General features: G+C 43.2%; 1 protein-coding gene across 1 annotated transcript in view; it reads left to right on the forward strand.

Moving 5' to 3' along the window:
* The window catches only part of Hadha (hydroxyacyl-CoA dehydrogenase trifunctional multienzyme complex subunit alpha), a 42433-nt gene that overhangs the window by 2894 nt on the left and 15671 nt on the right, over window positions 1-23868 (forward strand). The window contains exons 2-10 of the mRNA XM_003472859.5: window positions 4802-4843; window positions 4937-5007; window positions 7380-7513; window positions 9219-9357; window positions 10303-10422; window positions 11905-12007; window positions 20191-20313; window positions 20910-21028; window positions 22779-22835. Coding sequence (XP_003472907.1) covers window positions 4802-4843; window positions 4937-5007; window positions 7380-7513; window positions 9219-9357; window positions 10303-10422; window positions 11905-12007; window positions 20191-20313; window positions 20910-21028; window positions 22779-22835 — 908 coding nt within the window. The remainder of the gene's footprint in view (window positions 1-4801; window positions 4844-4936; window positions 5008-7379; window positions 7514-9218; window positions 9358-10302; window positions 10423-11904; window positions 12008-20190; window positions 20314-20909; window positions 21029-22778; window positions 22836-23868) is intronic.

Here is a 23868-nt window from a genome sequence, read left to right on the forward strand (position 1 = left end):
AGGAAAAAAAATCAGTAATCAGTGTAGCATTTTTAAAGCTCTCACTTCCTGAATCCCTTCCTTCTCCCAGGGTTGAATTTTGAGGAAGGGAAAAAAAGAAAAAGAAAAAAAAAAAACGTTGATTGCTATAGAGAGAGTAACAGTTTCAAATTTGAAATTCATATTCAAATTTGAAATTTCAAATTTGAAAGTGTCAGCATAATCCTGCTCTCTCCCCTACTAATCTCTTATGAGGTCTTGAGTTACATACATAGATGATTAAAAAGTAGGACAAAGGTTTCTTTTTGTTGGCACAGTCAGTTAGGCCAAGGTCACACAGCTGCCATCAGAGAGCTTCGCTGTTAGGCTCTGAGTAAGTAGACCTGGATTCCAAAAGCAAAGTACCCAGTACTTTGACCTGATTTAGTTGACTGCGATCTGGAATTCTTCTCTCCATGTATGTGCTTACTGATTTTCTCTTTGCTTTTGGTCTCTGTTGATTCCGAAGGGGTTTTGTACATGTGTGTGGATGTGTTTACAGCAGCAAAAGGAGGTTATTAGGCAAGCTTTAAAATGGCTAAAATTGCACTAGTGATGGGGAACCTCTTCGAGCTTTCAGTGATAAACAGCCCGCCGGGGCACCGCTGCACAGGCGACTGAGCACCAAACGTTGTGTCAGATAATCAATCTTTAAAACTACAACTCGTGCTCTCTCTTTTTCTCTTACTGGAGCACTGTCTTCCAACATCCTTGTTTTCATATTTGTGTCTCTTAGGTTTTATCCGTCTGGCCGCCTCCTTCCTCCTTCCCTGCCTTCCCAGTCTGTCCCTTCCCTTGCACACTCTGCCCTGTTCTAGTTAGAATTATCTGTGCTCCGCGTCTCTCCCCACTAGAAGCTCCACGTGACAGGCACACTCCTCTGCAAGGCCACATCTGTTTCACTTTTTATCTCCACTAAATGGAAATGGATTCTTCCCAGATGTCATAGACCCTGCTGTGCTAAAAGACAAAGATGTTTGATTTTTTTGTTGTTTTTCACCCCAAGGACCTAGGAAAGTGCCTGACACCTGTGGAGTCACAACAATTTTTAAGTTGGCAAAACACATAAATAGTAAAGATTGCAATACAGGCGGTGAAGGTGAAGATTGTTGTAGGCAGAATCCGCAGGTGCAGTTTTGTGGGACATTTGGAGCCATGATGCAGATAGGAAGAAGGAAAGTACCGAGATACAGATGATGCAGACTTTCAGTGATGGAGAAGCGGGGACTGAGGGTGTCGTTAGTAAAGCAGAGGCCCTGGGAAGTGAGATGCGACCTGGCTCCTTCCATCTGAGAACACTAAAATTCGCCAAGAGACTTGTTCATGATTGTGTAGCTAGTGAATAAGCCTGGCAGTTGAAACCAACTCTTAGTGTTTTCTCTAAGATACTGATTTGGATTGCTCAAAAAATAAATGTAGACAGAAACTAAGATCACCCTACCCTGGTTCTGATGCATCACATGGTTTTGGGGGGTTTTGGGGAGGAGGGTTGTTTGTTTGTTTTGTTTTGTTTGCTATATTGCCTTGCCTTTCAGTCTTAAATAAAGTTGTTGTAATTATTCCCCTCCCTTCTTTGCCTCTTCCTTCCCTTCCAGAACTGTGGGGTAGAGAAAAGAAGGAAGCCGGAGCTTTGGCTAAGTACTGACGATCCTCCCCTCATCACTGCGTTCTCCATGTCAGTGGGTCCCACATATCCATCGTTGCTGTCTACTTCACAATCACCTGGTTTTTTTTTTTTTTTTATCGGTACCAGGGATCGAACTCACGACTGCCTGCTTGCAATGCAGGCGCTTATGCCGCTGAGCTAAATCCCCAGCCCCTACAATCACCTTTTGATAAATACAGGTGCTGAGGCCCCATCCCAAAAAATTCTTATTTGTGCTTTTAGGTTGAGGCCCGTGAAGCTGTGAGTACATTTGAACCTCACCAGTCATTGTAATGACCAACATAGCTCTCAGCACTGCTAGGGAGCCCCAGTCTAACTGGATATTCTGCATTAGTCATAAATCATTGTTCCCAGCTCCTGGTCAAATATAGGCCAGCCTCAACTTGGAAGTGGGTGCCATTTTAGTGTTTGTTTCCAAATCACATATAAAGTGTTTTTGTAGAGTTGCCATTTAAAGTCGCATTTGGAATATCTACCATGATATAAAATAATGGGAATGTTTGATTTTATTGTTCATTGCCCTGAGTATCATCATAAACAATAACAGAGTCTTTGTCTCTCTCTTTTTTTATATAGCTCCCAAATTATTAACCGTATGAAGGAAAGAATTTGGAGAATGGGAGGATAGACAGAGAGAGTCACTGCTGAGAAGCTCTAGCCGCTGAGAAGTTGCTTGGGATCTTAGCCTTTTTTTCCCTCATAGTGATCCTAAATTAGATAAGTGCGCTCTACTGTCCTAAACAGTATTTGTGGATTCCAAAACTATAGCCTAACATAACGTAAATGCTGTGTAATTCAATAAAAATTAGGAATAAAAAAGTTTTAATATTAAGAGATAATTGGGCTTATCAGTAAACCAGTTGCTTAGCATGTACAAGACCCTGGGTTCAACCCTCAGCACCACAAAAATAAATAGACAAATCTTAAGAAGTTTGTGTAATTTTAGAAGAAGGAACCAATAGACAGAGTTAAAACATTAGCTCTTTATTATATTTAACATGACTGTAAGACTTATGGCTTTTCCCTGGGTGCGGTGGTGCACACCTGTAATCTCAGCACTCAGGAGGCTGAGGCAGGAGGATTGTGGTGAGTCTGAGACCAGCCTGGGCTACACAGGGAGTTCAAGACCAGTCTGAACTATATAGCAAGATCCTGTCTCAGAGAAAAAAAGATTGTCTTTTCCTGGATGCGAGTGATTCATGAGTATAGCTGCTAATCAATTGAGGGATGATTTGTTTTGTAATATTGGGGATCAAGGCCAGGGGCCTCACTCAATCACTAAGTTGCCTTGGCTGGACTCAAACTTGGAATCCTTCTGCCTCAGCCTTTTGAGCAGCTGATACTACAGGCATGGATCACCATTCCTGGCTGATTTATTTTTACTTGTATTTTTAGAGTGAAGGAAAGAGAGTTTTTATTTAATGATTTTGGGGGGTTACCAGGGATCAAACTCATGACTTCGCACTTGCCAGGCAGGTGCTTATGCTGCTAAGCTAAATTCCTGTGGTCCCCTGCCCTGTTTTTTAGATAATTTTCCAAAGATAATTGGAAAAGATGTGGGCAGGGAAGATGAGTAAAGAACAGATTTGCAGGAGAAATGTTTTGAGGTGAACCATGAACAAAAAGCAAGAGAAGAAAAACTATGATAGTTTGAAGACTGGAAATTGTAATTAGAGATGCTTTACAAAAGGAGGAGGAGGGAAGGGATAATGCCCCAAGCAAATTGGAAATGTTTGCCTAGAGTTCCTAAATGTTCCTTAGCTTCTTTCTAGAGTCCTGATTAAATCCTTGCTGGGGTATCCCCCGCAGTGGCTCATGCTCCAGAGAAGATCTGGCCCTGGTCTGTGAGAACTGGGCTGTCCAGGGTGGGAGGACTGTAAAACTAAAGAAAGAGGCAGCCAGAGCCAGAAAGGCACAGTTATTTACCAGGAACTCAGCGGGCAGGTGTGTGCCTGAGCTCCAGCACGACGGGAGAAAGAGTGCTGCCCCGTGCTGGGCCATGACCAACCAGAAGGTACCAGGCCTTTCTCAAAAACCGCTAACATGTCCATTTTCACTTGAGAGCCACTCTGGGCACCAGTGGCCAGCACAGCATGCTTGGCTGATTGTCCTCATGACTGCTCTGTAGGGCTTGGTGCTCTCCACCGAAGCAGCAGTTACAGCCAAGTGGCTGTAGTCAAGTCAGGCTGGATCGCTGAATCAGGCTGGAGAAACTAAGCTGGCGAAGTATGAGGGAAGAGAGGAGAGAAAAACTGGTCCTTTGTTATCTGTCCACAAGAGGAGTATCCTCGGTGGAGTGCAGTACCGTTGTTTTCAGTTAGAACTAATACAGCAAAGTGTGATGTGGGTGTTCCATTTATAGTAGCAATTGCTCCCCTTGATTTTCCTTCTGCTAACACCAGACATCCATCTCTCCAGAAAAGGGAAGAGAGTGTGGCTGGGAAACATGGGATGTATTAGGAGTACATTTGGAACCGATATTGCAAATCACTTTGTAGGTTGCTTATTGCTTCGTTCTGAGTTTCCTATTGCTGCTGTGACAGATGATCACAAGATTGGTGTGTCTGAAACAATAAAAAGTTAGGTATATTATACGTGCAGGGCCGTAAGTCCAAAACAGATCTCAGTAGGCTCAAATCAAAGGTGTCGACAGAACTCTGTTCAGCTGGGTCCATTCCTCTTGTCGTGTGGCTGACTTCTCTCTTATTTAGCAACCTGGGCCAGTCATTCTCCTCACTGCCAGGTCTGCAGTTCTCTTTCCCTTCTCCGTAATCCTCTTAGCTAATCAGCCATACTCTCCTTTTATCAAGGTCAGTTGACTAGTGACCTCAATCCCTTTGCAGCTTTAACCCCTCTTTGCCACGTAGCTTAGCACATTCACAGGTTCACAGGTTCATCCTTTGTGAGCCTTGTGTCCTCCTGCTTTGTTTCCTGTCTGAATGATCACATGACCTGAGCATTGCCCTGAGAAAGATAACAGTGGCAGTCATGGAAAAGGCCCAGAAGGCGTTGTTCTCTTTCGGGGTTTGTCTTTCATTCCAACTTGGATACACCCAGCAAGCATTCGGAATTTCTGGTCTATAAAATAATTGATTTTAAATTATCCTTTCCCTCCAGGTTATATTTGCCGCAGCTTCACAGGGTCTTCTGCTTTGCTGAGTAAGTTTAATTTCTTGTTGACATATTGATACTGCTTTTTAGATTTACTTCGCAATAAACATGTTTACAAATAAAGTACCCTTCTCTTTTTAGCCAGAACCCATTTTAACTATGGAATCAAAGGGGATGTGGCAGTTGTTCGGTTTAACTCACCCAATTCAAAGGTACCTACTTTAACCTTCTGTAGTTTCTGCATTAATAAACTACATTTATTAATCCATTTCTGAATGGGAAAGAAATGCTTCAGTTTAGCAGTAATGTTATCACAGAGATTTAAGTTTTTGTTAGTTAAATTAGTTAAGATTTGACTCATTGCCCAGTGATGCAATTTTCTGAACCAGAGGTCATTGTGTAATCCTTTTACTGTGTCAGGTCAATAACAAGATTTAATAAGACTAGCATTCTTTGACAGTGTGGAATAAGGGGGTGTTTATTAGATAAGAACCTAAGAACACGCTTTCTTTATACAAAGCAAAACTTGCCTGTCCATTTTAAGTTTGAGGTTATTAAATGTTGGCTTTAGATTATGAATGATTATTATTTTCTTCTTCTTCTTTTTCTGGTGGGCAGGTACCAGGGATCGAACTCATGACCTTGTGCTTGCCAGGCAGGCACGCTACTGAGCTAAATCCCCTCAATAAGCCACCCCCTCATTCCACACTGTAAAAGAACACTAGTCTAAATGTTTCTTCATTACCTACATGCCTAAACCATTATTCCTACTAAATGGCTGGGTTAAATGTGGACATCTGAGTTTAAGCTTTCTGAGGGATCTGAATGAGTCCGTGGAATTCATAAATTGGAAATCAAGTTCTGTTCGAAGTAGAACTTTGTTTTTGGTAACTTCAGCAAAGCATGGAACATTACCCCAGTTTTTTACCAGGAAGAGCTTTATTGCAGGACCCTCTGCTTTTGTCCATCTCAAATTGAGATAAACATTTCTTACTGTATAGTTTTGTTTTTGTTTTTGTTTTTTGGGGTTTTTTTGGTACCAGGGATCGAACTCACAACCTTGCAAAGCAGGCGTTTATGCCACTGAGCTAAATCCCCAGCCCTAGATTTCTTACTTTAAAAATCTTGAGGCCAGGGATATAGCTCAGTGGAGCAGCACCTGCTTGGCAAGCGCAAGGTTCTGAGTTTGATTTCTGGTACCCACCCCAAAAAACCCTTGTAACCAGAGGCCTCGATGAAATAAGAAGACCTAGAATTAAGCAACTGACAATTCTCGCAAATTAAAAGCAGTAAGAGTAGATCTAGATCGTTCGAATAAATTTGGCAACCAGTAATTGAAGCTAAAGGTATTTTTTATTTCAGAATTTTATCAGGTTGAATAATCTTCCTGAACATAAAAACAATACCTCTGAGTGGGAGAAGAATTTTTTAAACAAAAAATTAAGAAGAAAATAATAGCCGGGAATTTAGCTCAGTAGTGTAAGTGCCCACCTGGCAAGCACAAGATTGTGAGTTTGATCCCTAGTACCCCCAAAAAAGAAGAAAATAATAATTGTTCATAATCTAAACCCCAAAAGTAACCATATTTAATCCAGTTTCAACAAATAATAAAATAATATTTACCAAGATAAGACAATACTGTCTTGTTATTTATTTATTATAACATTAGAGATTGAACTCACACATGTTCTATCACTGAGATACATTTGTAGCCATTTTTTTTTTTTTTTTTTTTTAATTTCAAGACAGGGTCTCACTGAGTTGCCCAGCCTGACTTCAATGTTGGTGATCCTCCTGACTCAGCTTCTTGAGTAGCTATGATTACAGGTGTATTACTTACTTTTCTCTTGGCTGAGACAAAATAACTGACACTCCAAGTTAAAAGAGGAGCAGTGTATTTAGCTCACAGTTTGTAAAGATGTCAGTTCATAGCTGGCTGTCTCCAAGCCAGGGTAACATGGTAGAGGGCCTCACAGAGGAGGAACAGTTCATGGCAGGCAGAAGACAGCCAAAACCAGCAGGCCACCAACTATGACTTAGCAAGCTCTCTCTGTCTTTGTATCCAGGCTGCTCACCCTTAGGATGCACAGCACTCACACCCTTAATCCCGGCATTGCACTACAGATCCAGCCACCTCTGAAAAAGCCCTACTTTTGACTGCATGCGGCTTTGGGGGAACATCTAGACACAAGCCATAACAACAGGCATGAACTGTTGTGTCCAGTCTGTGTGTCTTTTTCTCTTTTTTCATTAACATTACACAGATTTTTCCAGTCAATAAACGTTTGTAAACCTGCTTATAGCCTACATGTGAATCAAACACGTAGGAGAATGACCTAAAGTTCTTTTGTGTAGACCTACTTTTAAAGAGAAAGGGTGCTAATAGCTGGCCAGAAATGCTTGAACGGAAAACTCCTGGGTCTGAAGGGGTTTTTTGGTTTTGTTTTTTTCTGCTTCTGTTTCTTGTTTTTAATGGTACCTGTCTGCTGGATAAATGCATTCCTCATAATCAAAATAGCATTTGATGGCGACTGAGTGTATTTAATAATTGAAACCCCTTGATTTATCTGTTTCCCCTTGGCAGGTAAATACACTGAACAGAGAAGTACAATCAGAGTTCATTGAAGTAATGAATGAGATCTGGGCTAATGATCAGATCCGAAGTGCCGTCCTTATCTCGTCAAAGCCCGGCTGCTTTATTGCAGGTGCTGATATCAAGTAAGTTAGGAAACATAAAAATACCTTTTACCTTGATTAGGCCTGAGAATTCCTCTGTTGAAAAGGAGGTAGAAATAAATTCTCTCAAAGTTTTTTAAGTGATTTTCATGACTCTTAGAAAAAAGTAGGGGGGCTTTTTCACACATCAGACCAGCAAACATTTAGAAGCTTGAAAATGTGTGGTGACAAGCGCTTAGAGAAACAAGGAAAGCACCATTACTAATGGGAATGGCAGCTGGTGTGGTGGCTTTGGAGAGCAATCTGGAAGTGTTTAGTCAGATTGAAAATTACACCCGTGATCCAATGATTCATCCTCTTCTAGCTGTGAATGCTGAGGAAATCTCACCCTTTCTTTATAAAGACCAATGCATGAGGGTATTTGGTCCTGTGTAGTTTAAAATAATGAAGAATTTGAAACAAGTTAAATATAAGGTAGGAAAATATTTGAGATACTACAAAATAGTTAAAGAAATTAACTAGATCCACAGCGTAATGTTGGAACTCAGTGACATAATGTTAAGGGATATTTTTGTTTTTGGCGGGAGTTTTTTGGTTGGTTCGTTTTCCAATATCAAGGACTGAACCCAAGACCCTTGCACTGAGCTACATGCCCTTTCCTTTTTTATTTTTTATTTTGAGATAGGATCTCCCTAATTTTCCAAGATGCCCAAGGTGGTCTAAACCTTGAGATCCTCCTGGCTCAGCCTGCCAGGGTGTTGGGATGTGCACCACCACACCTGGCTTTTAATAAATTTTCCAAAAGCAAGTTGTAGAATGTCTCACATAGTATATAGCTTATATAAATGTCTTTAAACCATACATAAAATAATTCTTTGTATTATTTTTGGATACAGGGTAAAAATCTGAAAAGGATTGCTTCAGGGAGGGTGAACTAGGTCATAGGCCTTCAGTTTATCAGGCAAAACTTTACAGATGTAGCCAGTATTTTCTTTCCCTTTTTAAATGCAAAAATATATGATTTTATGACTTGTTTATAATTTTTTAAATGTGTACATAAGGAAAGGAAATTATTTCAGTGTTAATTTAATGAATTACATTAACAATCATTAATTCTGTAAAGTATGGGTATGTATTATATTATTGTTGGTATTTTAAACAATGGTAGCCAGGATTGTAGGTTAGTAATTTGAACTTAAGGTGTTCGTGTGTTTTTTATACTGTGCTTCAAGTGTACCCTTTTCTTGTGTATCTATAGCAATTTGTTTATAAATGTTCTGTTTAATGTTTGTTTTTCAGAAAAAGCAAAATTGTCTGTAGCACAGTTATTTCTAGCTCAGTTGTTTGAGCCTACTAAGAAACCAACATACTTGGCAGTAGGTACCTATATGCATAAGAAGATGCTTGTAACTCACATAAGGCCAGCTAAACAACTCCCAGTGAATAAGACCTCAGAAAAATACTAGTTCTCTTTCACCAAAGGACAAAGCCATCATCTTAAATGTGTTCAGAAACAAAGTAGCAAATGAAACAAAGAATACAGAATATAATGTTATTATGCCAGACCTTTGTTTTTTAATCATTAATAGAAGCAAAAATAAATTATGCCACACAGCTTTCATTTTCATTTCATATTTGAGGACTCATTACCAAACATAGATATACGATGGGTAATATATAGTGGACAAAGTCTTGAATGGTTTCGTCTTTCTTCTTTTTTCTGGCCTCCACTTTTGGGCTATGTCAGCATGTTAGCAGCCTGCAAAACCCCTCAAGAAGCAACCAGAATATCCCAGGAAGGACAGACTGTGTTTGAAAAGCTTGAAAAGTCCACAAAGCCTGTTGTGGCTGCCATCAATGGATCCTGCTTGGGAGGAGGACTTGAGGTACACAATGTTCTGATTATTCAGTCACCACCCAGTTCATGGATGGCATTTGCCAGCCATTAACCTACAGGCTGCTGTTGTGCGTGAAAACATTTTTAGAGGAGAATCTGATTTCTTTTTAACAAACTTCTGAGTAGGTTTTAATCCTTAACTGTGTAATAAAACAAATGACATAGAACATGTACACCAAGATCTGATGTTTTCATTTATAAATTGAGAGGATTTGCCTTGGTTCTCTATGATCTAAAAACTTGTTTCAGGTTTGCAGGGTGAAATTCAGAGGTGGGATCCATTTTCATGTCAATTCGGGTTGACGCGCCAAGCATAGTGCAGTGTATGTTTGAGCTTCTTGTGAGTAGTAAAGATGTAAATAAGATTGGAAAGAGGAGCTTCTTACTAGACTAGAACATATAGAAAAGAAGGACGGGAAAGAAAATAACATTCATTGCATGTGACCCTCATGCTGGCCACTCCATGTGCTAATGAAGGGAACCTTGACCTGGTCCTAAAAGAGGCCACAACTTTATTACCCAGGAAACGGCTGAAAAGCGTATGGAACAGTGTGAGCAAGGCAAGGAGAGCTGCACCTACTAAGAAGCCACAAAGCAGCCTTCTCTGCCTGCAGAGGAAGCCGTCTGCGGGCTCAGTTTCTTCACTTGAGTCCATATAAGACCACGCGTTCATGGGCCGTCAAGAAAGCCAATGGCTTCCAGTAGATTTCTTTTAAAGGGAACCTGCAATCCAAAAAGATTAATAAAATAAAGGAAGAATGTTCTGAGAGAGGCCAAAGGGTAAATTTTAAAACACACCGAGTGCTAGCGTAAGAAACTTCATTTTATTCTGTGGGCACATTTCCATGCTGTAAGTAATCCTGAGACACTCACGGATCCTAAGATGTTAGGAAGTTTTATTTTCTAAAGTTCTCACCCTTTGATTTGTTTGAAGCTCGCCATTTCATGCCAATACAGAATAGCAACGAAGGACAGAAAAACGGTATTAGGCGCCCCTGAAGTCTTACTGGGGCTCTTACCGGGAGCAGGAGGCACCCAAAGGCTGCCCAAAATGGTGAGTTAAACCACTCCCCATCTCACCCCTGCCACCCCCTGTACTCAACCTTGCCACACAAATGCTCCTTAGGTCTATTTCCTATTGTATGAAATACATGGTACAGACATTGATTGTAGACTTTGGCAACCAAATAAAATATGGGTATGTAGGATCAGTGGCACAGATTTATTCCCAAGACTTTTTGTAATCCACAAAGTTACAGGTCCAGACCCTTTGTTAATCTCTGAAGAAGAGGAGGGATAAATAAGACATATCGTGCTTTTCTGGAGCTTTTTGGTTTGTTTCTTCTCTGCTCAGTACATCTTAGTTTTAAGAGCCTGGGTGTGTACATCATACCTGTGAAGCAGGCCTGTCATCCCCGACTGAGCCGTCTCCTCGCTGTACTCTGGGGGACAGAAAGAGACCCATTAGGCTTTTGCGTCTTGAAGGAGAGGAAAAGGAGAGTCCAAAATGGGGCTGCAGAGCAATCTCAGTGCCAGGCGGGGGCCCCACTCAGCCTCCCCGACCCTCCAACAAAAGGAGGCGCGACAGGAAAGGTCTTTGCAGAGAAGTGAATATAAACTGAGCATCAGGAAAAAAGATAATGGTTTTAGTTGTCAAATGATAAATAATGTATATTCCGTCATAGGACTGTCAGGAGGATTTATTACGGCCATGAAGAAGTATATAGAAAATATTTGCTGTTTCTTTTTCTTTTTTTAACCTCTAATTGTTACTTGAACGTTGCCAGAAGTTTCTTTATTTTTCCTCCCAGTCCTGGCGATTAAACCCTGCTGGGCATGATCTCTAGCACTGAGCTACATCCCCTAGCCCTTTTTATAAAATATGTTATTTCAAGATAGGATCTCTGAAATTGTTCAGGCTAACCTCAGATTTTGAGATCCCGCTGCCTCATCCTTCCTGGTGGCCGGGATTATAAGGCATGTACCACCACCCGCAATCTAGAACAGTCTCACTATGTGGTTCAGGCTAACCTTGAACTCACTATGTAGCCCAGACTGGCCTCAATCAACCCTCCTGCCTCAGCCTCCCAAGAGCTGGGATTTTAGGGCATGCATCACTACACCCATCCCAAATTCTATTTTGATCCTAAAATTCTTTCTCAATACTATCAAACCCATTAGGTTTCTTAGTGTCTATGCGATATAGTTCTGATATAGGAATTTTAAAATATTGTAGAAATTATAAAAAAAGAAGCTCAAAATGACATATATGCATAATTTTGGGAAACATGAAATTAATTCTCAATTTTATCAATTTGATAAGACAAATCCTACATACTGAACTAAAAGAATATTTTTGCTTTAGCTGGAGGTAATTCCAAAGCTAACTGTGTATCAGTGTATAAAATTTAACTTAATGCTATGTAGCATAAAAATCTGGTTCAGTTTTCTTCATGTTAATATTTGCTAACTTGAGACTTTTAAATGATAACTGTCACCCATTTTCCCCTGTATCCGGACTCTTCCTTGATGTTAGGTGGGCATCCCTGCTGCTTTTGACATGATGCTGACCGGTAGAAACATTCGTGCAGACAGAGCAAAGAAAATGGGGCTGGTTGACCAGCTGGTGGAACCCCTGGGTAAGTGTCACCATGTCCCAAAGTTGGGCCTTAATTCTTATTTTCTAAAAGGGTTAATGTCTTAAATGCTACATAAAGTGAAACTCAGACTCCTAAGAAATAAATCAAGATTTTGAGGGGTGAAGTTACCGAATCATTTTCACTGTCATACTGGTTTCTATTTAACTTTGTAACTAGGACATCAATCAAATCATTTTTTAAATTTATAAATTATGTATATGATTATCTGTGTTAAAACTCTCCTTTAGTTTGTTTGGATTTTTATAATGCAGTCAACGTATGCAGCAACCAACCCGAGAATATTAATAATACCCATTTATTTGTTTCTTCCCCCCATACAATTTCTGTTAGAAACCACTACTCTGAATTATGTTTGTCAAATTCCTATTTAAAAAAAAATCAGCATTGAAATATTATCTTCATAATACCTTTATAAATTTCAATGTACAATTTGAATTTTGCCACCTGTATGTAGCTATGTACACACTACAGTCAAACGATAGGCCACTGCTAGTACATAAATTTTTGTGTCTCGGCCTAACACCTCTGAAACGTATCTGTGCCGTTGCATACATCAGCAACGTGTTCCTAACCTGACCGCTGGGTGTTCCTGCATTGTGTGACGCTCACTGTAGGCTAGGACTTGCTCATCCGTGCAGTGAGTGACAGACATCTGAATTTTTTCTGTTTGGGCTAATTCTGAATATAATCTCTATGAACGTGGATCAGTGAGTCTTGGGTATTTGTTTCATTTCTACTGGATGAATACTGAAGAGTAGATTTTCTGGCCCATATGACCAATCTGTGCAGCTTTTAAGAAACTATCAGACCAGTTTCCCAAAATGGTTATATCAGTTTGCGTTCCCAGCAGCGGCATAGGAGAGTTCTCATTTCCCACCACCTTGTATGGTTAGTCTCCTTTGTGGTACTGGGGATCAGACCCAGGGGTTCTCTACCACTGAGCTTCGTCCCCAGCGCTATTTTATGGTATGTTGTGTGGTGTGGTGTGGTGTGTTGGGACGGGTTGGGATGGGATGTTAGACAAGGTCTCACTAGATTGCCCAAATGGCACCTGAACCTGTAACCTTCCTGCCTCAGCCTCCCTGGTTCTGGGATCACAGGTATGTGCCACTCCACTCGCCTGCTCAGTCTTTAGTTTTACACATTCTAATGGGAGTATTGTAATACCACATTGTCACTTTACATTTTCTGGTCGTATTGAGCATCTTTCATATGTTTATTTGCTCTTTATATATCTCCTTTAGTAGAGTATCTGTTCAGATCTTTTTTAGCCATTTTATTTGATTGAGGTTTTCTTATTACCAAGATTCCAGAATTCTTTATGTATCAGGATACAAGTTCTGTATCAGACATGTGATGTGCAACAGTTTTCTCTAACTCAAGATCATAGTGATTGGGGCTGGGGATTTAGCTCAGCGGCATAAGCACCTGCCTTGCAAGCAGGCAGTCGTGAGTTCGATCCCCGGTACCGATAAAAAGAAAGAAAAAAAAAAAAAAAAAAGATCGCAGTGATTTTCTCCTATACTTCTGGAAGTTTTCTAGTTTTGTCTCAGATTTTGATGTGTTCTCCATTGTAAGTTGGTGTTTGTATGTGGTGTTAAGTGAGGACTGAGAGGTTTTTTTTTTTTGTTTTTTTTTTTTTTTTGTTTTGTTTTTTGCGTGTGACTATCCAAATGTTCTGATGCCATTTGCTGAGAAAGTGATTCTTTCCTCGGTGAATTACCTTGGCACCTTGGTCAAAAATCAATTGACCTTGTGTGTTTAGATCAATAATCTGGATTTCCTAGCCACTATCACTTTGTCTTCATTATTGTGTTTTTTGTAGTAAGTTGTGAAATCACACATTATAATACCTCCAATGTGGTTTTCTTCTTTTACAGTGATTTTGGATACCATAAGTTTCTTTGTGTTTGTGTATAAATTTTACAATCATCCTGTCTCATGTCTACATTGATTGGAATTACATTGAAACAATTTATCAATTTAAAAAGAATTTTTAAAAGTCATTTCATCAGAATCATCTCTGTTTATTGAAATCTTTAATTTCTCAGGATTGCTTGATACCCATGGATGAACAGATTTGTTTGTTTGCTTGCTTGTTTGTTTGTTTATTTGGTCTTTTTCCTTTTTATCGGTAACGGGAATCAAACTCACGACTGCCTGCTTAGAAGGCAGGCACTTATGCCACTAAGCTAAATCCCCAGCCCCTTTGTTTGTTTTTTGAACAGCTCACTCTGTAGCTCAGGTTGGTTTCAAACTCACAACAATCCTCCTGCCTCAGCCTCCAGGTGCTGGGATTGTAGGTGTATGCCACCATGCCCAGCTCTTATTTCAGTACTCTTGTATCTATAATGATGTCCTTGTTTCTTTTGGGGGGGGGTACCAGGAATGGAACTCAAAACCTTGTGCTGGCCAAGCAGGCCCTTAGGCCACTGAGCTAAATCCCAGACCCCTTTGTTTCTTTCTTTCTTTGTTTTGTTTTGGTGTGGTGTGGTATTTTGGGTTTTGTTATTGTTGTTGTTTATTTGTTTGTTTGAGACAGGGTTTTGCTATGCAGTTCAGTTCACACAGTGATCCTTCTGAGTGCTGGGATTGTAGCTATGCACCACCAAATCTGGTGTTCTTGAAATTACACGAGTGTTGCAAAGTCTTTGGGTGAAATTCACTCTTCTGTAATATTCTGTAATTTAAGTGCTGTGATAACAAAGTTACTGTTAATGTGTCTTAGAGATAGTTGTCTAAGGAGATAGAGAAGAAAACACAAATACATGGTTAATTATGTACAAACATTCTTAACAAAATAATCTAATCACTACAGTGGGTATTTCTGTCCAGTGCTCAGCGGATCTAGATAGAGAGCCGAGGAAGTGCCTCAGCTGGTCACGGTTCCTTGCCTGCAGGGGACCTGCATTGATGAAGGGTCTAGGCCACTAGCAGTCCTATGTGGAGCTGACCGTTGTAGTTTTCTGTTGACTAATCATGGGGCACGCTAGTACAGAGTCCTGAGTATTTATTAGAAGCTCATTTAGGAGTCCTGGAGGGCCTTGAGCTGCCCTCCATATCACCACTTACCTGAGTCCTCAGAAGCTGAGGTCACTGTGCTGCCACACCAGCTCCTCCTGGTGGTGGGAACCTGTGTGTTTCCTGAGCAGCGCCCGTTTCTGCAGCCCGCTTACTGTGAAGGGAGTCTCTGTCAGACACAGTGCTGCGCGGAGGGAAAGTTCCCGAAGCCTGCAGATGATAGCTTTGCCGGAAGAATGGCCGTCCAGGAAGGCGGATCTCCAGCATCTGTTCCACTGTGTTCCGGTGCCCCTTCTGTGGCAGAAGCAGCACGCTGTAATGAGCTTGCCCCCAAGGGAGCTGCCGGATCTCCCTGGGGAGTCTCCATGTGGGGGATTCAGCGTTTTCTCTGCTGCTGGCCAATTGATGGCAGGTCCTGCTGCGAAGCTCAGGTCCTGCTGCGTACCTGCCCTGTTGTGCCCAGTTCCTTTGTAACACGATGACACAGATGACCTCGGAAACACGCAGACTAGAATCCGTGGAATTGGCCCGCCTAGCCGCTGTCAAGGAGCTTAGCCGAGGTGGATAATCACACAGACCACACCGTCTGCACCGTATGTGCCTGTTCAGAGGGGTCTGCCCACATACATGTTCCCCAGGTGCCTTTGTGTTTCATTTGCTTGTGTTTCTCTAACTAGATACCACAGATAGGTAGTTTGAACAATAGCAACAAAAAAACACTTACTTCCCCCAGTTCTGGAAGCCAGAAGTGCAAGATCAGGTGTTAACAGTTTCTGCTCTTTCTGAGACTTCTTTGCCTCGCCACTTTGTCCCTTCTTGGTGTCTGCTAGTGGTCTTTCCAGTTCACACACAGACTGCATTGGGCCTCTCCCTGAGAGCCTCACTTTAACTTATCACCTCTTTAACTGCTCTGTCTCCAAAGGCAGGCACATTCTGAGATACCAAGGTTAGGGCTGCAACTTACAAATTTTGAGAGGACACAGTTCAGCCCCAGATACCTTGTTCTCAAGGCTCCTTCCACATCCCCGGCCATTCAGCCAAACCACTGGTCACCCTGTGTGAGTCCAGCTCTGTTTTTGTTTCCAGGCCAAATGAAAAACCAGGTGCACTACTTGGGACGTACCCTGGGAGGCCATCACTCACCACGTGCCTCAGAGCGGGATTATCCTGTGGTGGTTGGCCACACCCAAGTGGAGCCTGACTATCACACAGAACTGCCCGGTCAGCTGGTCATAGGGAGGCTCAGTGAGGCCACAGGTACAGGCTCCGGGAAGGAAAGACAGGAGCCCAGGGACATTTTGGCCACTTCCTCCTGCGACCTGTGCCTTCAGGGTCTGCTGAGGCCCGTGGTCCTTGTCCCAGCTCCCACTAGTGCTGGGGTGCTACTGTGTACCCCAGCTTTGTGGTCTGTTGGGTCTGGTGACATCCATCTCATGATAGTCAGCTGGCCACCTGATGGCCCATAGTTAAGCTTTGAGTCTCCTAAGGCTCACTACAAGCCAAAAACTGTTTTTCCAAAAAGAGAATGCTTGTTGTTATCGGAGATTTCTAAAGTCCTAAGGCTTGCACTGTGGTCACCTCTAGGTGCCTGCTGAGCCTCCAAACATCTCTCCGGCCCTGGCCCTTCCAGCACGGGCAGGTTGGAGTCACATGGCCCAAGGGCGGAGCTGCTTCTGCCATCCCGGCGCCATGCAGATGAGCAGCTTTTTCGGTTGCTTGGTGGCATAGCCAAGTGAGGGATGTGCCGTCTCAGAGGGCCGAGGCAGCCCGCCAGATGTGGTGCTGCTTGTGTTTAGTAAAAGGGCCAAATCCAACAACTTCTAAAGGGATGTCTCAATGTGTCCCCTACGACTGGATCCCTAAAAAGACCCTGAATACTTTGAGGAATCTATTTCCCAGTCTCTCACTGAACTATGTTACCGGACTATCTGGAGCAGGTGGTGCTTGCTGCCCACCTGATCCGTTCAGCGTAATGTCATCAGTGTAATGAGCAGCGCGTCTTGTGCAAGAGGACTGACGGGAAACATGTCTGGAGAGTTGTGCCCCCACCCGAAGGTGAGGCATGGAAGTATGCTGCAGGCCTTGCCAGGAGGAAACAAGCTCTGGTGGTCTTTACCAGCTGGCGTCAGGAATAAAGCGTTTGCCCCGTCAGTAACTGTATGAAGTACCAGGTACAAGGGGATGTGTTCATCTGCGTAAGCAGGAAATCGTGTGTGGAGCGCCAGCTGCCATGCAGTTACTGCAGGATTAAGTTTGTGACAATCCCTGTCATTCTACAGGTTCCGTCTCTCCTGCACAGGCCAAAGAAGGCAGGTTGAGAGGGGATGCAGAGGAGTCACTTCCTGTGCTCCCCGTGTCGCAGATCTCTGCGGTCTCTGTGGGACTGTGGCATTTCACTGTACTGTACTGAGGCCTGGCAGCTTCCAAGGCTGTTACTTGGCTTTTCCCGTTGGCAGGAGTCCTTACTGGGCAAGTAGAGTAGTATAGGTTCCTGCCGGTTGTTAGGAATTCCCGATGCACATTCTGGAGCAGGCACGGCGGCACAGAATGAGCCGGTGAAGCCACCATGACAGAGCTGAGTCTAAAACCTCATCAATCCTGTGACTCCCGGAGCCCCTACCCTGGTGACGACAGTGACATTTGGATTCCCTGGAGTTAGTGACCCCCAGAAAGTTTTATTACAGTATTTCCCTTTCCCCAAGGCAGGTGACCAGGCCCGTTTCAGGAGACTAGGAAAAGGTAAACAGTAAAATCTCCCCCCAGGACTCAGCTTCCCGGTCATTCGGGTCTGGTTGTGTGAGCTGGCTCGTTTCTGGGGCCGGATCCCTGTCCCGCTGCCTCTGCCTCTCTCTCCCCCTCTCCACTTCCCCCAGCCCCTTCTTCAGACCATTCATCTTTCATGTGTCACTCAGAACCTTAAAGGAGAGGATTTTCTCTCCCTGTCCTCTATGCTGTGTTACACATTTGACTTCTGCATGTTACAGTTTCCTCAGTATATTGACATTTTTGTTTTAGACAGTTACTATTTAAAGAGACAAATGAGAAAGATGTATTTTCTCCATTCACACTCGTATTTATCATTTCTGGGGCCTCTGTCCTTTATGTAGATCCACACATCCATCTGATGTGGTTTTCCTCGAACCTGAGGAGCTTCCTTTAACCATTCTGTAGCGTAGGCCTGTGGCAATTAATTTTCTAATCTTGTCATTTGTCTAACGAAGTCTTTATTTCAACTTCATTTTTCAAAGGTGTTTTTGCTATAGAAAGGTGTTTTGGGTATAGAATGCCAGAGTTTTTCTTTTGGTACTTTATAGATGTCTCCATTGTGTTGTGGCTTGTATAATTTCCTGATAAAACATTTATTATTGCTTTTATCTTTTGTGTATATAAAGTGTCCCTACTCCTAACCCCAACCTGCTGTCAGATTTTCCCTTTACGACTAGTTTCAACAATTTTTGAGGGGTGGAGCAGTGCTGCGTTCTACATCCTCAGTGGGGGGTCCCCTTTATTTGAGTCAGAGTCTCCCTAGGGTCAAACTTGGAACCTTCCTGCCTCAGCCTCCCGCAGTACTGGGATTAAGGCATGTGTTACCACCACAACTTGGTTTCTTGGTTTTAGCAGTTTTATGTTACACCTTGGTTTGTTTGAGGTTTTTTAGTGATTGTTTTACATAAATTTTTTTGTTTGTTTGTTTGTTTTGTCTTTTTCTTTTTTATCAGTACCGGGGATCAAACTCACAACTGCCTGTTTGCAAGGCAGGTGCTTATGCCGCTGAGCTAAATCCCCAGCCCCTTTTACATAAATGTGTTGGCTTTTGTTTTTATCAAAATTAGGAACATCTTTGGGTATCACATCTTCAAATATTTCCTGGCTGTCTCACCCCTTCTGTCTTGGATACTTTTCTCTTGTTGCTGAGATAAGAGAAAGGTTTATTTAGCTCACAGTTTGTGGAAGTTTTGATCCATAATCAGCTGGCCCCAAGGCAGAGTGGCACATGGCAGAGGGCAGCAGCTCAAGGTGCAGGAAACAGCACAAGCAAAAAGCAAAAGGGGAAGAGGATGGATCAGAGACTCTTTCCTCCCTTATATTGTGTGTAGGCCACACCCATAACCCCAGCTTTGGATCATGAATCTCTCACAGATTCTAGGCGCCTGCCCCCATGTCTGCATGAGGCTTTGGAGGGACATCCAGACTCAAACCATAACAGCTTTCAGAAGTTCCACTTCATCTGTGTTAGGTCACTTGATACTGTCCCAAAATGAAGGTTTGTGTTAACTATTTTCAGTGTGATTTTGTTCGGGATATTTTTTATTGCCAAGTATTCAGAGTTTCTGATCTTTTCCTCTTTAGATGAAATCTGCTATTAATCCAACCCAAAGTTTGCAGGAGCCTCGCTCAGGATCCCTTTCGTGTAGTAATCTACTCTGCACAGCTATTCCCACTGCCCAAGCCTCACTAATCTCCTGCATCTTGCTGGCACAGGCCTTGAGTGGGAAACCAGTTGCATACTTGCTGCAGGTCTTTGTGCAAAAAAGTACTTTATGAGCTAAACATCATGACCCTGAGATTTCACCCCGCCTTTCTGACCCTGTCTCTTCAGCCACCTAAGCCACCTGGGGACTCTGAAAACATTCATGGGAGGAAACTGGCTTTTTCACTTGGCGGCCTCTTCTAGCTTCTGTTGCAGCAGATGTGACCACCGCAATTCTGATGGTTTTACTTTCCCACAGAGGCATCCTCCAGCTCGAGGCAGGCTCAGTCTTTACCTCGTACCCAAAGCATCGCATACCTCAGAAAGAAAGAAGCAGCGATCACCAGTTCACCTGAGATAGCTCTTCCTGCGCTGGAGTTTTAGTTTATGTGGGCCTTGTGCTTCCCCGTCTTCACTGTGTTTGCAAATGATTTTAACCCACGCTGCACCCTACAGAAGTGCCAGTCAGGCTGAAGGGTCCTTTTCCCTGCTCAGAGCACACGTTTCGCCCTTGCTCGGTGCTGGTCCCTCTTGAAGACCAAGCTCAGGCCTGCCACCTGCCCGTCTCTGGCCTGAGGAGGGAGGCCGTGCTGAGCTGTGGCTTTGGCCTGCCTGGGTCGGGCCTGCTGTCAGCTCATTTGTATTCAGTCTGCTGCAATCATTTTTACAGGACCAGGAATAAAACCTCCGGAGGAACGGACAATTGAATACCTGGAGGAAGTTGCAGTTACGTTTGCCAAAGGCCTAGCTGATAAGAAGATCACGCCAAAGAGGGACAAGGGATTGGTGGAAAGTGAGTGGACAGAGCTGCTTTCTTAAGCATTTAGTTGCATTTGCAAAGGAGGAAGAAGTGTATTATTTGTCCGCAGTGTAACGTCAACCTTAAGGGCTGTCACAACTCTGCTACAGCATCAAGTCCTTAACCTCAAACCAGTTAAAATCTTTTTGGGGTGAGGAGTGTCGAGGCAGGGTCTTGCTAAGTAGTCAAAGCTGGCCTTGAACTCTGCATAGCTCAGGCAGGCTTTAGACTTGCAGCAATCTTGTTGCCTCAGCCTTCTGAATGCTGCTGGTGATAGACTTGCACCACCCTGCCTGGCTAAAATAATTTTTTCAAACTTTTTAATTTGGAAAAATTTAAACTAATACAAAAGTTGAAACTATAACAATGTAATAAACACACAGTACCCAAGGCCTAGCTTTAACATTTATCCACTAATTAAAGTATATTTGAAGCAGTGCAATGGTTGACACTTAGATTATGTGTGTTAGAATAGAGAGCAGCTCTTTTGTCTGTCTGGAATTACTGCATTTTTATGGCAGTCACAGAGCAAAGCAATAAGGGAGGCCAGGCCTTTCCAGTAGGTGTCTAAAAATCATTCTACCTTCCAGAACTGACGTCCTACGCCATGAGTATTCCATTTGTCAGGCAGCAGGTTTACAAAAAAGTGGAAGAAAAAGTGCGCAAGCAGACCAAAGGCCTTTATCCTGCACCTCTGAAAATAATCGATGTGAGTCTCCCCTTTACGCCCGCCTCGCCGTACCCTGCCCTTCTGTAGAGCAGGGCCCCGCTGCCTTCCGGACCTGCGTGTCATAGCTAAAGTTCTTAGTTCTGCTGGTGAAGTACATACTGAGCTAAGTAAGGGACGAGCACAGAAGCGGTACTTGTATAAAGCTATGGGTTGGGTGAAGAGAGTGCTAGACACACTCATTGGCTACTGAGTTCTAAAGCTATCAGTAAGAGAGCAAGAAAGGAACTAAGTAATACCAGCGTAACCACAACAGGAAATACCGGGCACTAAGAGGCAGGTGACGCAAAACTGAAGGCCGAGTTCTGCTATTAGTCAAAAGCACCGTCAGTTCCTGCAGTCCCTCAGACTCTGCCCATTGCTGTCACTGTTAAGAGCATGGAATGATACAGAGAAGTTTGGAGGAGTTCAGGGCACCGAGCTGAAGTGAGCTCTAATCGTAGACCTCAAAACGTAAAGCTCTTCAGTATGGAAAAGTCCACAATTAAGAGAGCATATGATCAGATTTTAAAATTGAGACTGTACCAGTCAACAAATGCATTGTGAGCAGGCCTCAAAGTACATAGAATATGAAACATGGACTAGGTGTGTAGCTCAGTAGTTTTTCACTAGCATGTGCAAAGCCTTGCACCCAGCACCCCAAAAACTGAAATTAAAGTATGAAACACGATCCCCTGCCTGTGTTCGTCTCACGGTCAGGGCTGAGGAGGTTGACTGTACCCTCGCTAAGAGACAAGGCAGCCGGGTGGTCAGAACAGGAAAAGTGCTAAGTGTCCAGGGGAGGAAGCCAGCGTGACCAGGGAGAGCCTCGCAGGACCTGGCCTGAGCCCCGAGAGTGAGGGAGGGTGCCTGAGAGTGTGCGGTGCTGAGCAGCGCAGGCGTTTGCGGCAGTTGGGGAGCTCCAAAGCACAAGGCTGCTCGAGGAGCGTTTGGATCAGCTTCTGGGACTCCGGAGCAGTGAATGGGTCTGCAGAAGGGTTTAGAGGTTTGGCAATCGTGAGTTGACAGATTTCACTTTGTCCTGTGGAGACGATAGACCTCCATCTCTGTGTTAGTGAGAGAAACAGAAAGGGAGACTGTAGAGCAGGCAGGGAATGAGCCTGCACTCTCAGTCACTTAGGCTCGGCGTCTGAGTACCTGAGATGTGACGGTACAGGTGTGGGGGCAGCAGGCAGCTTGCCGAACAGGGATTGACAGTTAAGTTTAGCTACCCGAGTGTGGACAGTACAGGAAAAGCAGTCCAGACAGGGAAATTAAAGTTAAGAATGTATATTTTTTTGTCATGTCCATAATGATGATTGAGTTCAGGATTCTGTGCCTTCTATCCTTGGCATTGTCCGAGGGTAGCACTTCCCCTGGGTGTGAAGCTGAATTTCACAGAGTCGATGATGAGTGTGTTACACAGATCATGCCTCCGAGGAAGAGAGCACAGAGGAAGGGGCTGAAAGTGGACGCTGAGGGTGCCTGTCCTCAGGGAATGGAAGGAAGCCGGTGGCCACGGACCCCGGCCCTCTCTTTCCTTCTCCCCGATTCCTGCCGGGTGCAGCAGTGACCTCAGAGGTGGAAGCTTAAGTCACCTGTGCAGCCGGGCACTCGGCCCGCATCTCTCTCACAGATCTAAGCCACTGACCTCCTCTTTGAAGTCTAACAATGCTGGTCATTTTATTCAGCGTAAATGGTGCATCTCACCAAGCCGTTCCCACACTGAACAAGCGCTTTTCGTGTTTTTTAGGCAGTAAAGACTGGACTGGAACAAGGGAGTGATGCTGGGTACCTCGCTGAGTCCCAGGTAGGATTGTTTTTTATTATGAATCACAGGGAAGTCAGCCAATATTTTGTTTAATGCTGAAAAACTAAGACAAATATCCAAAACGTGGTAAAAGTTTTTTCTTCCAGTTATTATGATTAATCTCTGTGAACAGGAACTCACTTTCTGTGATGAGGCCGGAACTAGAAAAGCAGGAGCAGACTTAGGATTCTGTCAGAGTGAGCCATTTGGACAGCTTCCTTCTCCGCTTGAGAGCTGACTTGGTGTGATAAAATGACTACCTTCGTAGGAAAGTTTCTTAACTTTTTAAGGCCTAGCTATGAAATATTGAAGCCCAGCCTCTTTCTGGTGATTTAGAAAATGAAGTGTCTCCTGCCCAGTAAAAGACAAAGATTGTAGGAATTTGAGAACCAGCTCCACCCTTCCACTTCTCTAACAACCTGACATGGGAGATTTTACTGGCTTGGGTTGTTTTTTAAGTTTTAACCAATCTGAAAAATCCTATAATAAAATAACAGAACAAAAAGGATCTGAAGAGCTCAGGACAGATTCCAGAGAACTCTTTCTGGTACTTGATTGTTCATTATGCATTTCTGATCTTTTTTAAAAAATCATAACCAGATACACATGCAGATATTTACAGAAAAACTGAAGCATACAGTTGACAAAGCAGTAATTGCCCTCACCGTGCATTGTACTTGGCATTTTCTGTGTAAATTTGCCCTCCAGATCCACAGGTCCCACATCCAGAGGTTCAGCCAACCAAGGGCCACAAGTCTTGAAAAAAGGGGCTGGGGTCTGGCTCAGCTGCAGGGGCTCCTGAGCACGGACGAGACCCTGGCTCCAAGCCTCAGCAAAAAAATTTTCACACCTTTACTGCACGTGTATAGACTTTCCTCATGTCATTATTCTCTAAATACAGTGTAACAGCTGAATTTATGGCATTAGATTTAAAATATACAAGAAGATATGCAAATACATTTTGTATGAGAGACTTAAGCATTTGTGGGTTTTGATGTTGTCAGGGGTCCAGAAACCAGTCATTCTCCCATGG

This window comes from Cavia porcellus, unplaced genomic scaffold (genome assembly GCF_034190915.1).
Source record: "Cavia porcellus strain 051 isolate PalLab524CR breed Dunkin Hartley unplaced genomic scaffold, mCavPor4.1 scaffold_1, whole genome shotgun sequence".
NCBI classification, from domain to species: Eukaryota; Metazoa; Chordata; class Mammalia; order Rodentia; family Caviidae; genus Cavia; species Cavia porcellus.